Source organism: Microcaecilia unicolor, chromosome 5, assembly GCF_901765095.1.
Source record: "Microcaecilia unicolor chromosome 5, aMicUni1.1, whole genome shotgun sequence".
In the NCBI taxonomy this organism is placed as follows: Eukaryota; Metazoa; Chordata; class Amphibia; order Gymnophiona; family Siphonopidae; genus Microcaecilia; species Microcaecilia unicolor.
In genome coordinates, this window is record NC_044035.1 from 98,918,630 (window position 1) to 98,940,898 (window position 22,269).

A 22,269-nucleotide genomic window follows, 5' to 3' on the forward strand; every position below is an offset into this window, starting at 1 on the left:
ACTTTAGCTATGGTAAGCACTAGCATGTGCTTTACTGCAACTCTAAAGGCCTTTCCGTGGCATGCGCCAAGGCGTCCCGTAGTAAGTTTTGAATGTGCATGCACAAACCATGTGCTAATTTTTTTTTTCTGGGAGGGTGTGTGTCTGGGGTGACAGAGTAGGTATTTCTGCACTAATCAGTTAGTTCATCTATTTTAATGCACACTGATTAGTGTGGGATTAGCATGTGTGCCCTTACTGCCTACAAATAGGTGGAGGTAAGAGCTTATGAGCTAATTTTTGGTAATGGCCATGTGCTAATGGAAACATTAGACAAGAATCCTTAATAAACTCACAAAGAGGAAAGCTCAACTCTGCTATAAACAAAAAAGGGATGTGGTCAATTATTGCTCACTCCAGAGTGTGAAAAGGTGGAGGAAAAAGCCTTAGAGGTTTTTAGGCAAAGCAACCTACTGTCCATATTACAAGGGAACAAATAAGTTGTTGCCACTGTGAACCAACTATAATCACTGGCCAAAAACCTCCACCTACTGTGAATGTGCACTTCATGCAAACTTAGGCCCTGTTTACTAAGCTGCTCTGTAGGTGCACTAAAAAAATTGGCACGCACTAACATCAGAGACACCCATAGGAATATATGGGTGTCTCTAGCGTTACTACATGCTAAAAACAATAGCACACCTTAGTAAACAGGGCCCTTAATAAAATTTAGCTTAATTCATTGCCACTTAATTGTTGAAAGCAGGGTAAACTATTCTTGTCCTTTGTAAAAGGACCCCTTTGAATGAAAATAGATTCCAATCCAAAGGTGGGAATTTTGTGACATTAACTTCTTTCTAGTAAGTCATTGTCACACATCCAACATTAGTCTTAAAAAGAGAGAGAGAAGTCACATTAAATCTGATTGCATGGGATTTTAAAGAGAGCGTCCAAAACTAGCAATTTCAATTGACTGGGTTAGTGCTGTTCAGCTACATAAACCTAAATATGGATGACAGAACCTGAGAAAAGCTTTATATTACAAGTTAGTTATTCTTACATTCTGGTTTGCAAGTTCGTATGAAACCTTTAAAGGGCAGAATAGTGTACCAAATAAATTAAACTTTTGGTTTCATAGAAAATAAGGATTATGGCAAACTCATAGATAAACCTTACTTCTACGCACACAAATTAAGAATGACATCTCTACTGGTATCAAAAATGTATAAAACAAGCAAGAAAGCAAATCTCTGATAAAGTCATTTTAATGGAAAATGTAAAACCCCTTTCAACTTCAATGTACAAAGCATGTGTAACACTTGCACTTCTAACAAATTAAAGCAAGCAAATGTTTTAAAAAAATACATCATTGAATGTATATATGTATATATTTACATAGCATATTAAGTTTAATATTTAGCTTCAAAAGTTCACATAAATTTTACCAAAATGAGACAACTTGTTTCAAATAAATTACATCCTTTGCAAAGTCTAATTGTACACTGAATGGCTTCAATAAAACATTGAAGTGTTTGCATTGAATACCTAATCTCATACTTTAATACTATACAAAGTTTACAATTATTTGGCAGTAATTTTAAAGATTATGACATGACTGCTGTGCGATTCAGCAATTTCCCAAATGCAGGCAATAGCTGGTGTTAGTGTCCTACCCTCACAGTAACCGTCTCAATGTAGTGAAAAATATCCAAATTTTAGCAAACTGTACAAGTCACATTTACATTTGAACATGGGATAGAATTTAGATTTTTTTTTTCTTCAAAAAATAAATACATCATTTTAAATCTGACGTCTTCACAAACTTTAATATAATGTACACTATGATACAAGGCAGTAGAACACTGCTTTTTATAATTTTCTTAAGCTTAACAATCACAGTAACAGTGATATACAAAGTTATACTGCTGAGGTGTCAGTAACAAGTGAATACTAGGATTAGATTTCTTGGCACTGATGGTCTTTGAGACTTAAATTAGTGTGCACACAGCTCGCCTTATAACCAAATAAACCCCCCCCCCAGAAGAAGATTAATTTTCTTCTGTATCTTCCATTGCACCTTCATGTATCTTCAAAGCTCTCACCATTTCTTTAACTGCATGGTACAAAATATTTTTGATCTGTAATATAAAAATAAAGAATAAACCTCAGATAGAAATGGAATTTAACTCATTTGCAAGCTGTTATGATGGGTTTCCACTGAAGTCAACTGAATCGATGGCAGGCTTACTGTTTGGAAGGTCAAGATAACACAAATCCACAAACGGTAAGAACTTACTCTTTGGTTCCATATCACAATACTAAAGATAGTTACATTATAAAAATGAAAATTTTTTTTTTAATCCCTACCAGAATTACAAATTGAACTAGAATTAGCTTGACCAGGTTTATATCCCGACTCCCCCACTCAGATCCTGACAACAAAATAGACTCAATATCCATCTTTTCAGAGAAACAGTCCTCTATACCACATGATGTTCAATTTTTTTCAGTGCAAGGGCCAGAACTCAGGAACATGTTTCCACAATGACTTAGACTACAATCATTTCTCCCCAAACTTAAAGCTGATCTTAACACATTTTATTTTCAAATGCTTACGCCTGACCCTTTTTTTTTAATATCAAGTCGGAAGCACAACCTCCCGTTGTGCTTCCCCACCCCACTGTCCTATCTGATTTTGTAGTTCTACTCTCTTTCCCACACTGATACTGCCATCCACGCAATACCCTTCTCTATGTTTAGAATGTAAGATGCTCAGACATGCTTTTATGGGTGGGATAGAAAGTCTTTTAACAAACTTGGAAATTTGATTAATTGCTCCAAACCTACACTACCACCAGAGTGGCGTACAATTTAAGCTTTTATAATGAAATGTGGCTGATTTGAAAGAAAACAAAATTCAAGCCTTTTACTCAAATTTGGTTAATTGCTTATTTCTAGTTTTCTGCAAGAACAAAACAAAAACCCAGAATTTAGCTAACTGTGCTCCACTGGTAGGCTTCTGTGAGATACGGATGTGATACTTTCTAATTATAAGTGTGGTGCATTTCTTCATGCACTTTGTAAATAACACGCTAAAGAATTCAATTTAGCTTACATATCCTACATTCAAATCTAGTATATCATTCAACTATATAATAAAGCCATATCCAGAGTGAAGTCTTTTCAGCATCACCATTCACAACCTGAGTGGCAGCTATTACCTCTGGTTTCTCTCAAACAGAAACCCCTTGCAGTTTATTCAGAAGTCATGTTTAATAATGTACTGAATCTACTTTCCCCAAAAGACTGGGAGTGCACCCTGCAGTACAGGGAGCTGAACTTTGGGACAGACAAGATTTACAAAATTCCATTTGTGGTCATTTTCACTGTTATTCTATTTGGATAATGTTAGGGAAATGAAAATGTACAGTACTATACACAGAAAGAAGTCTGCTTAGCACACTGAGCCTGTAACATAGGATCTAGCCTGCTATTTCATTTCTTACCTGCAGTTTATCATCATAATTGATTTCTTCTTTAGACAGCCTAAGATCCTGTGTTAAGTGGAATGACTGAACAAGATGTTCTGGCGAAACGAAGTCTTCAGTCACTTGAATACAGCTGTGAAAATTTTGCACCTGGCATGGAAACAATAAGTTGAAAATGTAAATTCGACTATGAACTTCACTAACCTGAGCTGCATAGAGATTGTGTCTAGACTACGAAACTAAAAACCGGAATAACATCAAAACCACCCATGGATATCTTCAAAAATCATTTCCCCCCCAATTCAGATTGCTGTCAAATTATAAAACACTTTATGACAATTGACCTACAATTTTTTTCCTTATATTTTGCAAACAATCATAGAATGTACATTTTTCACAATCCTATTTGGACCACTGTACACCTTATTTTTGGACCACTGTATGTTAACTGCCATATATTAATACTCTGCAGATCAACTGCATCCTATTACAATACTGTTCACTGCTCAGTCTATCAGGGTGGAAATGATGATGACAATACAAGCAAAGCTAGCATTGCATTTCAACTGAAGCTAGACCACTAGCGCTGCTTATACAAAACGTAAAACATAACTGAATGCTATGGATGCCCGAGCTACAGGCTCCATAATACCAAGCATAAAATCAAACAAAGCACTCACTGGTAGAGACTGTAGAGCACTGAAGCTCCAATTAGGTGGGAGAACATCTCAGACATAAGCGGCAATGGCAACAAAGTGTAAATCAGTACAGATGTGGGAGTATGCAACAATGGCGGAAAGTAGGGTCAGCACAAGGAACGCAAGATTGTGCTGAGTGGACTCGCGTACTAGGAGGAAAGTGATGAGAGCGAACCAGAGAGTGCGCAAGACTTAGGTCCAGGGAGTTGCTCAGGAAGTATTTCAGGGAGCAAATAGCCAGAATAAAAGATCTCCAGGCAGAGCTGGTTCATAGGCAAAGGCAGTAGAGGTCAACCTGGAGGAGGTCTCAGGGGTGCAGTACTCTATTAGAACATTGGAACATCCTAATAAGCACAGCAGCTTTTGAAGAATGGGACAGATTGAAGGCGGTCATTAGCTATGCTACAAAAGACTCATGGTTAGTGCAGTGGTCTGAGAACTAGGGGAACCTGTTTCATTTCCTACTGCAGCTCCTTGTGACTCTGGGCAAGTCACCTAAGTCTCCATTGCACAAGGTACTAAAGTAAGTACCTGTATATAATACGTAAACCACTGACTGTAATCACAGAAAGGTGGTATATTAAATCCCATCCCCTTTCTTTATCAGATCTCTTGCAGTTTCAAAGATAAGGGGGAGGAGGGAGAGATGTAGCAGCAATGCACATATAACTGAAGTTCCACATGAAAGAGATTCAAATGGATAACAAGGGGAAATGGGTGGTAGAAAAAGGACAATGTCAGGGTAAGAAGTTGCTGTTTATAAGAAGATAAGAATAGCTATACTAGGGCAGACCAATGGTCCAACCAGTCCAGTATCCTGTTTCCAACAGTGGCCAATCCAGGTCACAAATGCCTGACAGAAAACCAAATAGTAGCAACATTCCATGCTACCAATCCCAGGGCAAGCAGTGGCTTCCTCATGTCTGTCAATAGCAGACTGTTTATAAATATAAATCTGGGGACAAGTCCAAAACACATGCCCAAGAGTCAATGGATTGTGGAGACATTGAGGACATGCACCTGTTGCTGCAAAATAAATGTTATTCGAGTGCCATGTGGAGAAACATGCACATGTAAAATAAACTTGTACTGGAGTTCCCATAATAGTGCATTGCTCAAGCTTCTTTGGATTCCTTGCATGCTGTCCATCTGCGAGGCTGAAATAACTACGGCCAAGTCCTCCGACTTGGCGCTCATAATGGTTAAGTTGTGTACAGGCAAAACAATCTGCCTCCAGAAACTGAAAACTAAATAAATTAGGGTTGACAGGGAATGTTCTGAATTGGTTCCAAGGTTTTCTCACTGCAAGAACTTATTCAGTGAAGATGGAAGGAGTTTATTCTGAGAAATAGGATGCAGTTTGCAGGGTCCCTCAGGGTTCCCTGTTAACTCTGGTCCTTTTTAATGTCCTCACTGGGATATCAGTTAGAAGCAGCTGGTTATAAAGTCTTTACGTATACGGATGATATTATGATCTTAATCCCAGTAGAAACAGAAGCTGAATATGCATTTCTTTCAAATAAAAAGTTGTATGGCATTGATGGTTACATGGATGTTCAATAACCGTCTCAAACGTAATAGTGAGAAACACAACAAGATCAGCTCGAACATATCTTAACCTCCACTACCCAAACAACAAAGGACTCAAATACAAAACAACATATGCATCTAGCTTCTCCTATTTAAGCACACAACTATGGAACGCACTACCAAAAACAGTAAAAACAACATACGACTACCTAAAGTTCCGGAAAAAACTAAAAATGAACCTGTTCCAAAAGGCATACCTCACCAACCCAACATAAGAACCAGAAAGCCTACTACACAACAACACCAAGACTTTAATGGACTCACTCCTATCTCCCTCTTTACACTTAATGTTTCCCAATGCATTTACCGAATGTGAACCATACCCTACCACAATCACAACTTATACTTGAGCACACTAAGTATTTGTTCAGACCGGAACCGACGATCACCGCTACGGCACTATGTAAGCCAGACTGAGACTGCAAATAGGTGGGGAAAATGTGAGATACAAATGCAACAAATAAATAAATAAATAAATAAATATTCTCTTACTTGGTAATCAAGCATCCCACGTAAATAATTATCTTTTTTAGTTTTTTTTAATGGTTTCAATTACAAACTGGAATCACCCTTGAAAAATTTAGGAGTTGTCAAAAAAAAAAAAAATGTTCCTGAATGATGAATAATCTAAAACGTGTCCAGAAGTACTTCACCCAAGAAAAATTTCAGTTGTTAGTACAAGCCTTAGTCTCAACGAAACTTGATCATATCATCATATATTTTGATTGTACAAAACATCTTTTGAGGAAACTTAGAACTACTCAAAATACAGCAATCAAACTTATATGTGGTTTGGGTAAATTTGATAGAGTTTCTCCTTGCTATGAGAAGCTACACTGGTTGCCAGTGGAGACACAAATTCTTTTTAAACTTTGTGTTTTGTTTACAAGATTCTAAGGGGTCTAGCTCTGCTCTATATGTGTTAGATGATTAATGTACTGGCCCCAAAATAAGATACCCATAACAGCTTAAGATGGTCTTTTCCTTCTTATAAAGGATTACACACTTTAAGAGAAATTTTACAGCTTTATTCTCTTACCAGGCTTCAAAAATCTGGAATTCTCTGCCAACCTCGATAATCTTTTTATCAGATTATGTACTTTCCCATAAATCTTTTAAGGTAGTTCTATTTAGAAAGTATGTCCTTTCATGCTAGATTAATCATAATTTTTCATACTGTTTGTTCTGCTAAAGTTTTGTAGATAACCTATTAGAAATTTGAGCTTGGCCTAATTAAGTTTTACTGAGATCTTATAGCTTAGCTTGAGCTCAACTATGTATGATTGCAATTTTTATGACTGTATTTCTTTGTAACTGTATTTCATTATGATGGTAAGTCTTTTAAACTGGTTATATTCTTAAATGTAATCCACTCCAAACCTATTTTACTGTGTTGAGGGAAATATAACTCTATAATGTAACACTGATCTAGATGGTATGGGTTTGGGCTGCATGTGGTGAGATTTACTAAAAGATTCCTGGTATGGGAGGTTGAAATCAGTCCAGGAGCAGATTAGAGATTTTGATGGATGAGTGGGAGGATTCTCTGAAGTAAAAAGAGGGAAAATAGATTGTAATTTGTCAATCTTGGAGTGGAAGTATAATGCAAAGATTTCAGGTGTAGGAGGAGAATAATGCATATGGCCTTGGGTTAATTTTTGAAAAGTGGCAAAAAGCTGTTTTAGAATTTGCAAAGTTACAATCTGTCTAGAAAAGTATCTTGTTCTTGCATTTTGTAACTGAGCTGAATAAAACCTCTGAATATTTTTATAGGCCTCAGAAGTCTCAGTAGTTTGACATTTCTTGCAGAGACGCTTAAGCATGACAAACAAATAAGGACAAATGAACAAAGGACAACAATTCATGTTTTTTATTTATTCAAAGTGTTTGTTATAATGCCCTTCAAAGACCACATCAGAGTGGTTTACAATATATAAAAACTGCCTCAAACTCCATAAGGATTCACAACTCTCTATAAAAGAGGGATATACATGGTGTTAGTACTATAAACCAAATATTCAAAAATCTAATTATCATACATCGTGTCATTGCTATAAGCCGAAAGTCAAATACCAAAAAATCTAACTGGTAAACGGCATTTTTTTTTTTACAAAGAATGTGAATGGTGTTCTTAGCTAAGTCATGGGTGCTGAATTTGAAAATGAAATCAGTTTTTGCCTATCGGGCTCAGTTTTCTTGTGACACGCTACCCTTTTTATAAAAATCCTTGAAAACGCTGCATTTTGCCGAGGGGGGGGGGGGGCGGGGGGACAAAATCCCCAGGGCCCAGGCCAGTCCCACCCGCCCTCTGACCGTCTGCCACCGGGCCGGCCCCCTGTATTTAAATCATCGCGCGGTGCGACTCTCCCTCTCTCTTCCCTGTGAGGCGGAACTCCTCCCTTCGGGTCTCCTTCCCTCCCTGTATCCCGCCCTCGGGGGAGCAGCAGCAGCGACCTCGGAAGGGGGAGGGGAGCGGTGACCTCGGGGGCGTGGCTGCGGCGGGGGCGAGGTGGCCTTGTCCCGGGCCCTGTCAAGTTTCTCGGCGGCCCTGCTGCTGTGGATTAATTTAATTCAGCAGTTGTAATTGTTGGAAAAACAACTGAAATATACTAGGAATTACAATACAAAGCCCTTAGTTTAGAAAGCCACCACCAGGAAATAAGGGAGGTTTAGCAACATTGCCCATGAGTCATGCTCGAACATGTTCAAACACGTTCTGTTGCGTCAGTTGCCACCTGTATCTCAGCATTGAGAGTTCAGTCAACAATTGCTGTTGGAAGTGACTGCTTGTAGTTCTACGTTTGTGAAGGTTTGTGTTTTGTGTCATTTCAGAAGAAATGCCTCGTGCCTGTGCAAATAGCCCAAATTCTTTTTTTTTTTATATCTGTGGAGAGTTTACTCTGAAATCGCAAAAACGAAAACTTAATCCTCTTGTAAAAAAGTGCTACGAACTATATTTCGGGTGTAAGGTTGGTGAACAGGACCGCAAATGGGCTCCCCACATTTGCTGTTAGATGTGTGTTACACTCCTGACAGGCTGGTTAAAAGGAAGACGTCGCATGCCCTTTGCTGTTCCCATGATTTGGAGGGAACCAATGGATCACACAACAGACTGTTATTGCTGTCTGACAAAAATAGCAGGAATCACCTCGAAAACAAGGAAAACTGTGCAAAATCCTAACTTACCATCTGCTATAAGACCTGTATGTCACAGTGAAGAATTGCCAGTACCAGTGCCTCCTGAGAATTTGATAGTGAGTGAAGATGAATACAGTGACGAACATGCAGAAGACAGAGAAGGGGATATGCATACCGACCCATCATTTCAGGACCTCTGTGAATCAAATGTGCCCCACTTTTTGACACAAGGGGATCTCAAGGATCTTGTTCGTGATTAAAATTTGTCAAAGCAACAGGCTGAGCTTTTAGGTTTGAGATTAAAAGGATGGAATCTTCTTTCTTGCGATACGAAAGTGAGTGTTTTTCGTGACCGACATGCTATTTTTTCTGAATATTTCTCTAAGGAAGGTGACATGGTCTTTTGTAATGATATCGAATCCGTTAGAACGGTTCCACTGGGACATTTCTCAAATCAAGGCAAATGGAATGTCGCAATGTTGTCCGACTACTGCTGGACCTTACAGAGAGACGTTCCCGAGGCAAAGTACCACAGGAAATCAGGAAGGAAATCTTTTTAGGTATGTTTCTTCACTTCTCTTTACTCTTATGTTGCTTATATCTTTGATTTCTTTGTGAACTGACACAGTTTTTTTGGAACTCTTGTAGCAGAAGCATGTCATTTTGCCAGATACATATAATAGCTACATACGCCGACACAAGCATTTACAAAAACCATTATCACATGAAAACTGAGGCTGATACAGAAATTCTGAAATGAGATCTGGATTCAGGGAAGAATCATCTTCCAGAAAATGTATGTTTTGTTCTTGTTACAGAAAAAAAGTTTTTTTTGTAGACCAGTGTATCATACAGATAAATATTTAAGAACTTCCGAAAAAGAAAGTATGTTTCTTTTTCGGAAATTCTTAAAGACTTATCTGTATGATACATGGCACATGTTTGACTTTTACAGGCAACATATTCCAGAGCACTGCTCCCTGGAAAGGAAAACAGCTTTCACGAATGGACCTGAAATGTAAATTTTTAACTGTAGAATAGCCTAGATGCAAAGTTCTCGAAAAACAAAGGTTACGCTAAAAAGATATTACAATCAATTCTCCAACACTGAGTTTAGACCATATATGGGTTTATAGATCAAACAGATCATTTTAAACCGAATACGTTGTTAGACTGTCAACCAATGAAGATCTCTCATAATGGGGGAAACACTGTCAAACTTACGCAGGCCAAAAATCAATCTTTCTGCCATGTTCTGCAACAGTCGCAAACATTTCTGCAGCTCAACTGAAGCATTATTATACCAGGAGTTACAATAATCTTTAAACTTTCACCTGATGTTAATATTAGTATCCTATCTGGGAGACGATCAATGTTCTCTCAGTTTTTTGGATGCTTAATTTTAAAAATTGATCTGTGGCACATTTAACTATAAGCGAAATATAATTTGTTACTATAGTCATTGTATCAGTGAATTTTTCAGAGGCAAGACAAAAAATAAAAATGTCATCTGCATACGTCTAACAAAAATTCCAAGATCAGTAGGAAATGTACCCAAGGAACTAAGATAGATGACAAATGGGGAGGAGGGAGAAAGCAGGCAACCCTGCGGGGTCCCACAGTTTCTATTTCTCTAGTAGTGCTATATATGCAAGTGTGACCTGAGGTTTACAGTTTTTTACCTTCATATCTCCGATTGATCTGTGGTCCCTTATTTCATACTTAATGAGGCTCGCTCTGTGTTTTGCGTGTATGACTATAAACTAAAAAAAAAAAAAATTCTGGTCATCAGGGGGTGGGTGGAGTTGGGAAAGGGGTGTAGCTAGGCAAGGGGTCAGGGAGGCCCAGCTGAACTGGTCTGCACAGGGCCCCACAACTGCTAAGACCAGCTCTGTATACTACCATCCACCTGGCCAGAATAAAATAGATGGTGAAATGTTTAACAGAAATTAGGGAAGGCTAAAACATTTGCTAACACAATTACCCCAATATTAACCGGGTTATGTCACACCAAGGAATGCTAGGGAGCTCAAGCTCCTAGATGAAATAAATGCTTTATACGGAGTAGAAGGTTCAGGAACTAACGGGGGAGCTATTTTAAACCTTGACCTTGGTGGAATGCAGGGTTTGGTTTGAGAAGTGACAGGATTAGGGTTCCTTAGTTGGAGGGAGGTCAGACATTAAGGAAATCTATTGAGCTAGTATTCAACTTTCAAAAGGGAGACTATGATAAAATAAGGGAAATGGTAAAAGGTGCAGCTGCAAAGGTTAAGAGATGAAATCAGGTGTTGATTCTGTTCAAAAATACCATCCCAAAAGCCCAGACCAGATGTACTCCATTTATTAGGAAAATTGGAGTAGGAAGGCAGACGAAAGAACCATCAGCATGGTTATAAGCTGAGTGAAAAAGGCTACTTTAGCTAAAAGAATATCTTTCAAAACATGGGAAAATAATTCAAATGAAGAAAACAGGAAATGGCATAAGCAGTGGCAAGCCAGATGCAAAGAACTGATAAGGAAGGCAAAAAGAATTTGAAATGAAAAGAAGTTTGCCACAGAGGCAAAAATTCATAAAAAAACTTCAGGTACATTCAAAGCAAGAAACCAATGAAAAAAGCAATTGGACCTATCAATGTACTAAGAGAGACAACTCCTTTCCCAAGCTATTATGTCATACAACTGACTATTACATATTTTACAATTTGCTAAAAACTTAAGAACATCTCTCATTGACGAAAGCAACTAATTCACTGTATAATCAATACGATGTACTATTCCTCTTGATTCTACTGCATTCTATCCTTGTTAATTCTATTGCATTCACTTAAGTTTCTGAAAGTATATCTAATGTAACTTTGACTTGTTATCAAAAGTTCTACTTTTACTGTGAGCCACACTGAACCCAAACTTGCTTGGGGATAACGTGGGCTACAAACATCATAAATAGAGTGCTCAGGACAAGGTCACAATGGAAAGACTAAGGGGTCCTTTTAATAAGGCACGCTAAATAAGACGCTCATATGAATATAATGGGCGTCTTAGTTATACTAAAAGGAACCCTAAATTAATTCTTTGCTCTGGTCTTTACTGAGAAAGATGTAAGCAAACTAAAGATTTGGAGGAAATGAAATAAATCTCAGTGAATCTGTGAGACGTAATAGGTGAAATTAACAAACTAAAAGGTAGAAAATCACCTGGACTGCATGATATGCACTCCATAGAGCCAAAAGAACTTGAGAATAAAATTGCAGATCTATTATTAGTAATCTGTGACCAACCATTAAAATTATCTATGGTATCAGAAGATTGGAGGGTGACCAACATAAGGCCAATTTTTAAAAAAAGAATTCCAGGGACAATCTGGGAAATTACCGACCAGTTTGAAGTCAGCACAGGGAAAAATAGTATAAATATAGTAGAAACTATAATAAAGAATAAAATTACTGAAGACAGACCAGGCATGGTTTATTGGGACAAAGTCAACATTTATTTAGTCACTGGAAGTATTGCATCACCAATCTGCTACATTTTTGGAGATGTGAATAAATATGCGGATAAATGTGAGCCAGCTGATCTAGTGTATCTGGATTTTCAGAAAACATTTGACAACATATCACACGAAAGAATCCTTGAGAAATTAAAAAGCCATGGGTTAGGAGATTATAGGGCTCATTTTCAAAGTACTTAGACTTAGTAACCTATGGAACTTTGTTAAGTCTAACTGTTTTGAAAATACACCTCCATGTCATACTGTGGATTGGGAACTGGTTGAAAGACAGAAGACAAACAGCAAATAATGAAAGCAAATAATGGAGTACCCTAGGGATTTCTGTACTGGGACTTGTGCTTTTTAACATATTTATAAATGATCTGGAAACTGGAATAATGAAGTCATCAAATTTGCAGACCACATCAAAATTATTCAAAGTTTTTAAATCATATGTGGATTGTGAGAAACTGCAGGAGGACTTTGTGAGATTGCTCATCAAAATAGCAGATAAAATTCAATGTGGAAAAATGTAAATTGATACACACAGGGAATAATAACCCAAATTATAGTTAAGCTGCACACGAGGAGTCATTACCCAGGAAAAGGATCTAGGCATCACTGTGAATACGTTGAAATCTTCTGCTCAGTGTGCAGTGGTAGCCAAAAAAAGAGCAATGTTGTGAATTATAGGGAAATGAATAGCCTAGTGGTTAGGATGGTGGACTTTGGTCCTGGGGAACTGAGTTCAATTCCCACTTCAGGCACAGGCAGCTCCTTGTGACTCTGGGCAAGTCACTTAACCCTCCAATGCCCCATGTAAGCCGCATTGAGCCTGCCATGAGTGGGAAAGCGCGGGGTACAAATGTAACAAAAAAACAAAAACAAAATAAAGAATATCATATTGGCTCTAAATTTCACCCTGGTGCAACCTCACCTTCAATACTGTGTGCATTTCTGGTCATGACATCTCTCAAAAAAAAAAAAAAAAAAGATAATAGCATTACTGCAATTTAAGAAAGGAAAATACACCCAGAACAAGTCTCATAATACAGAAACTACTCTTGTATCATATTTATGGATACTTGGATAATAGCAAAATTGCACATATCACTTGATTTGACTGTGGTCTTTGATCTGGTAGATTATAGGTTACTTCACTCATTGTTAAAGGAGACTACTGCTGCTGCTTCTGAGGAGAGAGTAGTTTAAAACCAGTAGGTGAAGCATTCTGTCAACACCACTGGGTTCTGTTTCAAGCCCCTGGCTCAGCCCTTTGAGAGGGCGAAACACGGTTATGTTGGGGTTTTAATTATTTATGTATTTACTATTTTAGTGGTGAATTGAACATTTTATACATTTTGTATAACCTTGGAGATCTACTGCTTCTTTTTCCCCGTGCTGGATCTTATAGATCGATTGCCCATTTGTTTTCTTGACCCATAAAAGCTTTTTATACAGGATTACTTTGTCTAAATTATTAATCCCTTACTGTCCAGGACAGGCCCTAAAGGTCATTAAAGCAGAACTGCCTCGTTATTTATCCCAATTCAAGGGCCAGAATAGGCTCTACATGACAGGCTGATTTATTCTTTCTAGTGCAAACATTATAGAATTCTTTTCTTTTGTAACTTAGGTCTGAGGACAATCTGGGTTGTTTCAAAAAAAGGACTGAAAACCTTTTTTTTTTTTTTTGGCTGGCCTTCCTGGAGATTTGAAGGGTGAAGGATGTCTGTTGATATATGGCGATAAAGGCCACATTAGTCTGGCTATTTTGCAGTAAGTGTTAAACAACTAGGATTGTTATAACAGTATTTGGTTAGTGTATTGTCCTTAGGTAATAATTGTATGGCTGAATAGTGCAAACTGCTTTATGTCCATTTAATGAGCTGTATATCACATAGTTATATATCTCAGTTGATAACACCCTCATCGTCCCCATCTCATCTGCCCGCAACCTTGGAGTCATCTTCGACTCCTCCCTCTCCTTCTCTGCGCATATCCAGCAGATAGCCAAGACCTGTCGCTTCTTCCTCTATAACATTAGCAAAATTCGCCCTTTCCTCTCTGAGCACACCACCCGAACTCTCATCCATTCTCTCATTACCTCTCACCTTGACTACTGCAACCTACTCCTCACTGGCCTCCCACTTAGCCATCTATCCCCCCTTCAGTCCGTTCAGAACTTGGCTGCACGTCTTATCTTCTGCCTGGACCGATATACTCATATCACCCCTCTCCTCAAGTCACTTCACTGGCTTCCGATCAGGTACCGCATACAGTTCAAGCTTCTCCTACTAACCTACAAATGCACTCGATCGGCAGCCCCTCCTTACCTCTCTACCCTCATCTCCCCTTACGTTCCTACCCGTAACCTCCGCTCTCAAGACAAATCCCTCCTTTCAGTACCCTTCTCCACCACCGCCAACTCCAGGCTCCGCCCTTTTTGCCTCGCCTCACCCCATGCTTGGAATAAACTCCCTGAGCCCATACGCCAGGCCCCCTCCCTGCCCATCTTCAAATCCTTGCTCAAAGCCCACCTCTTCAATGTCGCCTTCGGCACCTAACCACTACACCTCTATTCAGGAAATCTTGACTGCCCCATCTTGACATTTCGTCCTTTAGATTTTAAGCTCCTTCGAGCAGGAACTGTCCTTCTTTGTTAAACTGTACAGCGCTGCGTAACCCTAGTAGCGCTCTAGAAATGTTAAGTAGTAGTAGTAGTTATAAACATATATATAAACAAAAAAGTAGAATTAGAAGACGTGGGGACAGAATGATTCTCCTATTAGGAATGAGGAAAGGTTATGGCTTGGAGAAGTGACAGCTGAGGGCAGATAAGACAGAGTTCCATAAAATCCTGAATGGCATGGAACAGGTAAACATGAATCAAACTGTTTACTCTTTCAAAGAATACAACAAATAAGGGAACATGCCATAAAGCTGAACAGTAGTACACTGAAAAGAAATAGCAGAAAATACTTCTCTCATTCAATTCATATTTAAGCTTTGAAACTTGTTGGTAAGATGTGGAAAAAAAGTTACTATAGCTGAGTTTAAAAAGAGGTTTTGACACGTTCCTGGAGAAAAAGTCCAAAGACTGTTAAGGTAAACTTGGGGAAATCTTTGTGAGTATGTAGAAGAATCTAGTTACTTTTTGGAATCCTGCCAGATGTGTGACCTGGATTGGCCAACAGGATACTGGGGCTTGATGGAATTTTAGCCTGACCCAGTATGGCAGTTCTTATGTTTCAATAGCTTTCTAGCAGCCTCTCAATGTTCCATTTCTATATGATATTCTTTGGTGATCAATATGGCAGAACATGAATATCTGTCATATTATTTGCTAGTACCAAGTATACTATCTTATGCATATGAAACCTTTGCAATGAGGAAATTTGTATACCAAGGCAAAATCTGTGGCCTATTTGTGACTTCTCTATAATCATCCATTTTGTGCTTACCTGTGATAGTGCAAATAATATGCAAACCGTTGGTCAATATTTGATTTTCAGTGCTTAAGCAAAAAGAACTAGGCTCGCTTTTCTGAAGCAGGCTGTGAAAACTGTAAGGCTGTTTATTGCTACTCTGCATGCTGTTTTAGATTCTTTAATTTGTCATTTTTCAATTTGTATTTATCATCTTTTCATTTAATATTTTTAGGGCTGCATTTTGATTAAAATTTGTAATCACTGCAGCTCCTTATGACCCTGGGCAATGAAGGGTCAAGTGATTTGCCCACAGTCAGAACAAGGAGCTGAGGGGGGGACGGGGGACAAAAAAAAGAACACCTTTAATCTCCCAATTAATCATGATTAATATTTTAATCAAAATGCAGCCTCATTAAAAAAAACAATAAGCTATTATTAGACTACAATTAATTCAAGACGTATCAATCGAGGCATTCTCTTCATGTGCTGAGGCTACTTCAGAACTCTGAAAAGCCTTAAACAGATGTGACGTAAGCTCCTAGGTTTTAAGAACAGATTTTGCGGTTGTTCTGCAGGGCGAGCCGGCTCCGGTAAACGAGGTAAGCATGGCAGGAGGGCGCCACAAGCCATGCTTACCCCGTTTACCTCACCTCTCACCACTGCCCTCGTTTGCCTGCGCTGCCCTTGGGGGGGGGGGGGTGTGTTAAATCGTTTTTATTACCTCTGTTGAAGCGGTCACGTCATTGAAAGCCCTGCCCATCTCTAGCCTTCCCTTCGTGAGTTCGTTCCCTCAGAGTCCCGCCTTCTGATGTAATTTCCTCTTTCCACGAGGGTGGGACTCTGAGGGAACACACTCACGAAGTGAAGGCTAGAGACGGGCAGGGCTTTCAATAACGCAGCCGCTTCGACAGAGGTAATCAGGGGAGAGAGGAGAATCACTGGGTATGGATGGCTGGAGGGGGGGCAGGGGAGAGAAGAGAATCGCTGAGAATGGATGGCTGGAGGGGGGGCAGGGGAGAGAAGAGAATCGCTGAGAATGGATGGATGGAGGGGGGGCAGGGGAGAGAAGAGAATCACTGAGAATGGATGGATGGAGGGGGGGCAGGGGAGAGAAGAGAATCAGAGAATGGATGGATGGAGGGGGGCAGGGAAGAGAAGAGAATCGCTGAGTATGGATGGATGGAGGGAGGGCAGGGGAGAGAAGAGATTCGCTGGATATGGATGGATGGAGGGAGGGCAGGGGAGAGAAGAGATTCGCTGGATATGGATGGATGGAGGAAGGGCAGGGGAGAGAAGAGTTGCTGGACATGGGTGGATGGAGGGGAGGGCAGAGGAGAGGAGGGCTGCTGGACATGGATGGATGGCAGGGGAGAGGAGGGTTACTGGACATGGATGGAGGAGAGGGAAGGGAGAGAGAAGAAATGCTGGACATGGATGGAGGGGAAGGAAGAGTGAGGAAGGAGATGAGATGAGGGAAAAGGAAGAGAGGAGAAAAACTGCACATGGATGAAGAAAATAAGCAGAAGCTAGATCCACTGGATAGCCAAGTCTGCGGAGGACCCAGCTTTTACTTACGGATGTAGGGCAAGAAATGAAGAAGAAAGAAGGAAAGTAAAGAAATAAATGGAAAGGAAGCCCTGGAAATGGAGTTAAGAGGACAGATAGCAGCAGAATCAGATACTGGGCCAGCATGATCATAAAAACAAAGTCACCAGACAACAAAGGTAGAAAAAAATCATTTTATTTTCATTATAGTGTTTGGAATATGTCCACTTTGAGAATCAGGTGCTCAACATTAAAAGTTTATATTTATTTACTTATTTATGGCATTTTATCCCACATTAAACATGAATTAGATTGGAACCTGGGATCATTTAATTTTTTTTTTCCTGGAGAGAGTAATGCATTGCCCCCCCCCCCCCCCCCAGGCTCTCTCCCCAGCTATAGCCAGCTCTGCAATTTGTGTGTGTGTGTGTGGGGGGGGGGGGGGGGGGGGGAGGCGCAGAGGTGGACCGGGGAGAGAGCTTGTTGTTAAACATTTACCAGCACACCACTGCTCATATTCCATAATATTTTGTTGGCAATTCTGTAAAAATTAGAAGAGTTAAACATTTGCTGCTGAAGTGGGAACAGAAATCCTTACAGCACGTAATTTCCTTTCAGAAAAGGGGTTGGGGTGGGTGATGATGGAATAAAGGATAAGCATGTAGGCTGGAAGTGGGGGATCATTATGCCTCCTGACTGTGGTGGGAGCAGAAAGTCATACCAAAAGACACATTTCTCACTTCTTTACCTGATAAAGTGCTCCTGCTGGCAATATTATGGCATCACCAAGAAACTGGACAATAGAACAGCTCTTTACTCCAAAATCTTCTAAAAGTCTTTGGCGTAGCTTTTTGTTCAGATACCAATTCTGATCACGTATGGGGTCATGCTCTGGTAGGATCTCTAGACACTGTTCTTTTGCAACCTACAATACAAGGAACAAAGGCTCTGAACAGACTGTCTGTATTAAATCTGAAACGTCATTATTACAATACCCTACCTCTTAAGCAAATGGAACAAACTTAACAGCCTGTCTTATCAACTTCTCAACTGTACAATAATGAGTGAGCACTGATGTTAGAAAATGATTTTACATAACAATTTTCCCTTCAAATTCTAAGTTCCATATAACAAAACTCATTTCTAATGCCTGTAACAAGCAAGAAATTCATATGCTAGTCATAGACTTGTTATTGTGAAGCACAAGGGTGGGTGGTAAGCATGCAAATAGCATATCCAGAAAGTGGTGTCTAGGACCAAACTAATATATACTATATAAGACTTAATTCGTAAAAAAAAAAAAAAAAGGGGGGAGGGTCATTTAATCAAAGAGCCATTTAAAATATTGCAGATAGTCATGGTTTTGTCATTCTGAATTAAGGGCAAGCTGGGGATAAAGAGAGGAAGGAAGTATAAAAAATGAAGTAAGACAGTGGGCAAATTAAGGTTCATTATGGCAAAGTTGGACAATGGAAGATGGCAACAAAGTACCTATTTATTTATTTAAAAGAGTTATACCTGCTTAGACCTAAGCAGTTCACAATATAAAACATAAATAAAAATAAATCACATAACCTCCAGAAGTCACAGCTTTCACTCTACTTACCTTTTCAAACAGTTAGCAGAATGAAAAAAATGACTGGTTCCCACACTGTGCTTTACTCCTGCTGGAATTTTGCGCATCTGCTGAGTGCAGAATTTGTGCAAAATTCATCAGCAGCGCAGAATTCACTATTTTCATACAGAATCAGCACTGAATAAAAAAAAGATGTAGGAACAGGCCGCGGTAAAGGAAGGCTGACTGGCAGTCATGCCGTTCTCCCCCTCCCCTACCCAAGTCTCAGTGGGCCCTCCCCGGACCTACATTAACATGTCCTAGTGGTCCAGTGGCCTCTTCAGGAGCAGGAAAGAATCCCACTCCTTCTTGCCCCCTGGAGCTGTTCTCTCGCTGATGCGCCACTCCTTCAGACTGGCTGCCGAGACTTCAAGTGACAATCTCGTGAGGATGACGCATGAAGTCTTGGTGGCCATTTGCAAGAAATGGCGGTACCAGCCCAGAGCAGCGAGCAAGAGTTGGGTTCTTTCTTTCCTGCCCCGAAGAGGATCTTCCGATGCAGCTCCTCCTGGTGAGTGTAGATGCAGTGGGTGGCTGGAAAGATTATGGATGGTGTGTGGGGATGGGTGCGGGGGGGGGGGGGGGGGGGGTTGGAAAATCATGGATGGTACATGGATATAGGGCTGGAAAAATTATAGATGTGTGGGTGCGGGGGGGCTGGATAAATATGGATGCTGTGGGGTTGAAGTGAGGGGGGTTGTTAAAAAGGTGGATGTAATGGATGTTGGGAAAGATATGGATGGTATCTGTACAGGGAGAGGGCTGTATTATCGTTTAAATTGTGAAACTTGCAGAATTTGCAAATTTTGTGTGCAGAATTTTGAAATATTTTGCGCATAATTTAGATTTTTTTTGGCACAGAATTCAAGCAGGAGTTGTGATTTAGTCTGCTAAACATCTGTATGGCAGTGTGTACAAGACTATTTGGAGCTCAGTTCTGTAACAGACTCCAGTAAAGAACTGAGCTTCTAACTTGTGATCTCACCTTATGCAGGAACTCGCGTATTTTGTCAGCATCTTTTATATCATAAACATGCCATAAAGAACCAGGAACCTCGCTGGAGTCTTTCAATCTTTTTCTTAAACATTCATCCAGATCTTCCTCCTCAAATTTCTTAACAACACCTAAAAATGAACAAATATAGCCTTCAAACTGTTTCATATAGCAAATTTAGGAGGCAATCTGTAACTTGGTGCTCCTGTGAGATGCACAAATGCTGCATACAGAGTGCCAATTCTATAATGGCATTACAAAATAGTGGCATAAACCTGAACTGGTGCATGTAAATATAGGTCCAATCATTTATATCAGCTGTATGGCAGATGTAAATGTGCATGCTGTATGTGTTAAGTTACAAACACACTCATAGCCCACCCATGCTCCACTCACCTACACCTCCCCCTCCCCCTGCAGTTATGCCCTATATAGTGGTGTAGGCCCACCCAGCAGTAGCATACCTATGATGTGGCTTGCAGGGATCCCCAGGCCCCGCCAGCTGAAAACTCAACTACTCTCTCTCATGCATACCTTTTAAATAGCACATCTTTGCCAGCAGTGAGCAATACATATTGCTCATGCTGGTCCCATAGCCTTCCCTCTGACATACATTTCTGTTTCCATTTAGGTGTGAATGTGTTGAAGGAAAGGCTGTAGGGCTGGTGTGAGCAGTGTGTATCACTCACTGCTGGTGAGAATCTGCTATTTAAAAGGTAGGTGTTTGTGTGTGTGTGTGTGTGTGTGGGGGGGGGGGGGTTGTTGGTTGAAAGACCTATGACAGGTGGGTGGGTGAGACCAAATCACCTGTGGGACGAACTCTTCTGCCCACTCACCTTGGGCCCAGGCCCACCCAATATTGGGTGTCTGGCTATAGAATGGCACATAGTACATTTATACCTACACCTGCTAATTCTGGGGCCTCTGACACTGTTATGGAATTGCCTCCTTAATCCAAAAAGAAGCACAAAACGCATGAAAACATACACACAGCCACCTGAAGGGTGGACAGTCTGACAGTTTTTGGAACCTGAACTACACAAAAGTTTTCAAAAGATAAAGGAATGAAGCAACAATAAAAATACATGGGTGAATCGGTAAACTGAAGCAGTGGAACAAACACTGACTGGCTTACAACCATACAAGAAGTCATGTGTAAAGATAAATCCGAACACTAAGGAGGTCTTTTACTAAGCCACAGAAGTGTTTTTAGCTCGTGGTAGAAATCAGCTGGCAGTAAACGTTGAGACGCCCATAGGAATATAATGGGCGTGTCAGCGTTTACTGCCAGCTGATTTCTACAGTGAGCTAAAAATGCTATAGCGGCTTAGTAAAAGATCTCCTAAATCATAGGGCACTTGCAGAGCGTAATTTATTATATGATTTTCTGAAGTACTGACTGCCCGAACCGACTGTCACGTCGGGTATCCTGCTGCAGGCAGTAATGAGATGTGAATGTGTGGACAGATGACCATGTCGCAGCTTTGCAAATCTCTTCAATAGTGGCTGACTTCAAGTGGGCTACCGACGCTGCCATGGCTCTAACATTATGAGCCGTGACATGACCCTCAAGAGCCAGCCCAGCCTGGGCGTAAGTGAAGGAAATGCAATCTGCTAGCCAATTGGATATGGTGCGTTTCCCCACAGCCACTCCCCTCCTGTTGGGATCAAAAGAAACAAACAATTGGGCGGACTGTCTGTTGGGCTGTGTCCGCTCCAGATAGAAGGCCAATGCTCTCTTGCAGTCCAATGTGTGCAGCTGACGTTCAGCAGGGCAGGAATGAGGACGGGGAAAGAATGTTGGCAAGACAATTGACTGGTTCAGATGGAACTCCGACACAACCTTTGGCAAGAACTTAGGGTGAGTGCGGAGGACTACTCTGTTATGATGAAATTTGGTGTAAGGGGCCTGGGCTACCAGGGCCTGAAGCTCACTGACTCTACGAGCTGAAGTAACTGCCACCAAGAAAATGACCTTCCAGGTCAAGTACTTCAGATGGCAGGAGTTCAGTGGCTCAAAAGGAGGTTTCATCAGCTGGGTGAAAACGACATTGAGATCCCATGACACTGTAGGAGGTTTGACGGGGGGCTTTGACAAAAGCAAACCTCTCATGAAGCGAACAACTAAAGGCTGTCCTGAGATCGGCTTACCTTCCACACGGTAATGGTATGCACTGATTGCACTAAGGTGAACCCTTACAGAGTTGGTCTTGAGACCAGACTCAGACAAGTGCAGAAGGTATTCAAGCAGGGTCTGTGTAGGACAAGAGCAAGGATCTAGGGCCTTGCTGTCACACCAGACGG

General features: G+C 40.4%; 1 protein-coding gene across 1 annotated transcript in view; it reads right to left on the reverse strand.

The window, feature by feature from the left end:
- Nucleotides 1-1,230: 1,230 nt before the first annotated feature.
- Nucleotides 1,231-22,269, reverse strand: part of JMJD1C (jumonji domain containing 1C) — a 673,912-nt gene continuing 652,873 nt past the window's right edge. The window contains exons 23-26 of the mRNA XM_030203125.1: nucleotides 19,957-20,096; nucleotides 18,105-18,281; nucleotides 3,486-3,617; nucleotides 1,231-2,117 (exon numbers count right to left, since the gene is read on the reverse strand). Of these exons, the coding sequence (XP_030058985.1) occupies nucleotides 2,028-2,117; nucleotides 3,486-3,617; nucleotides 18,105-18,281; nucleotides 19,957-20,096 (539 nt within the window). The 3' untranslated portion in view covers nucleotides 1,231-2,027. The remainder of the gene's footprint in view (nucleotides 2,118-3,485; nucleotides 3,618-18,104; nucleotides 18,282-19,956; nucleotides 20,097-22,269) is intronic.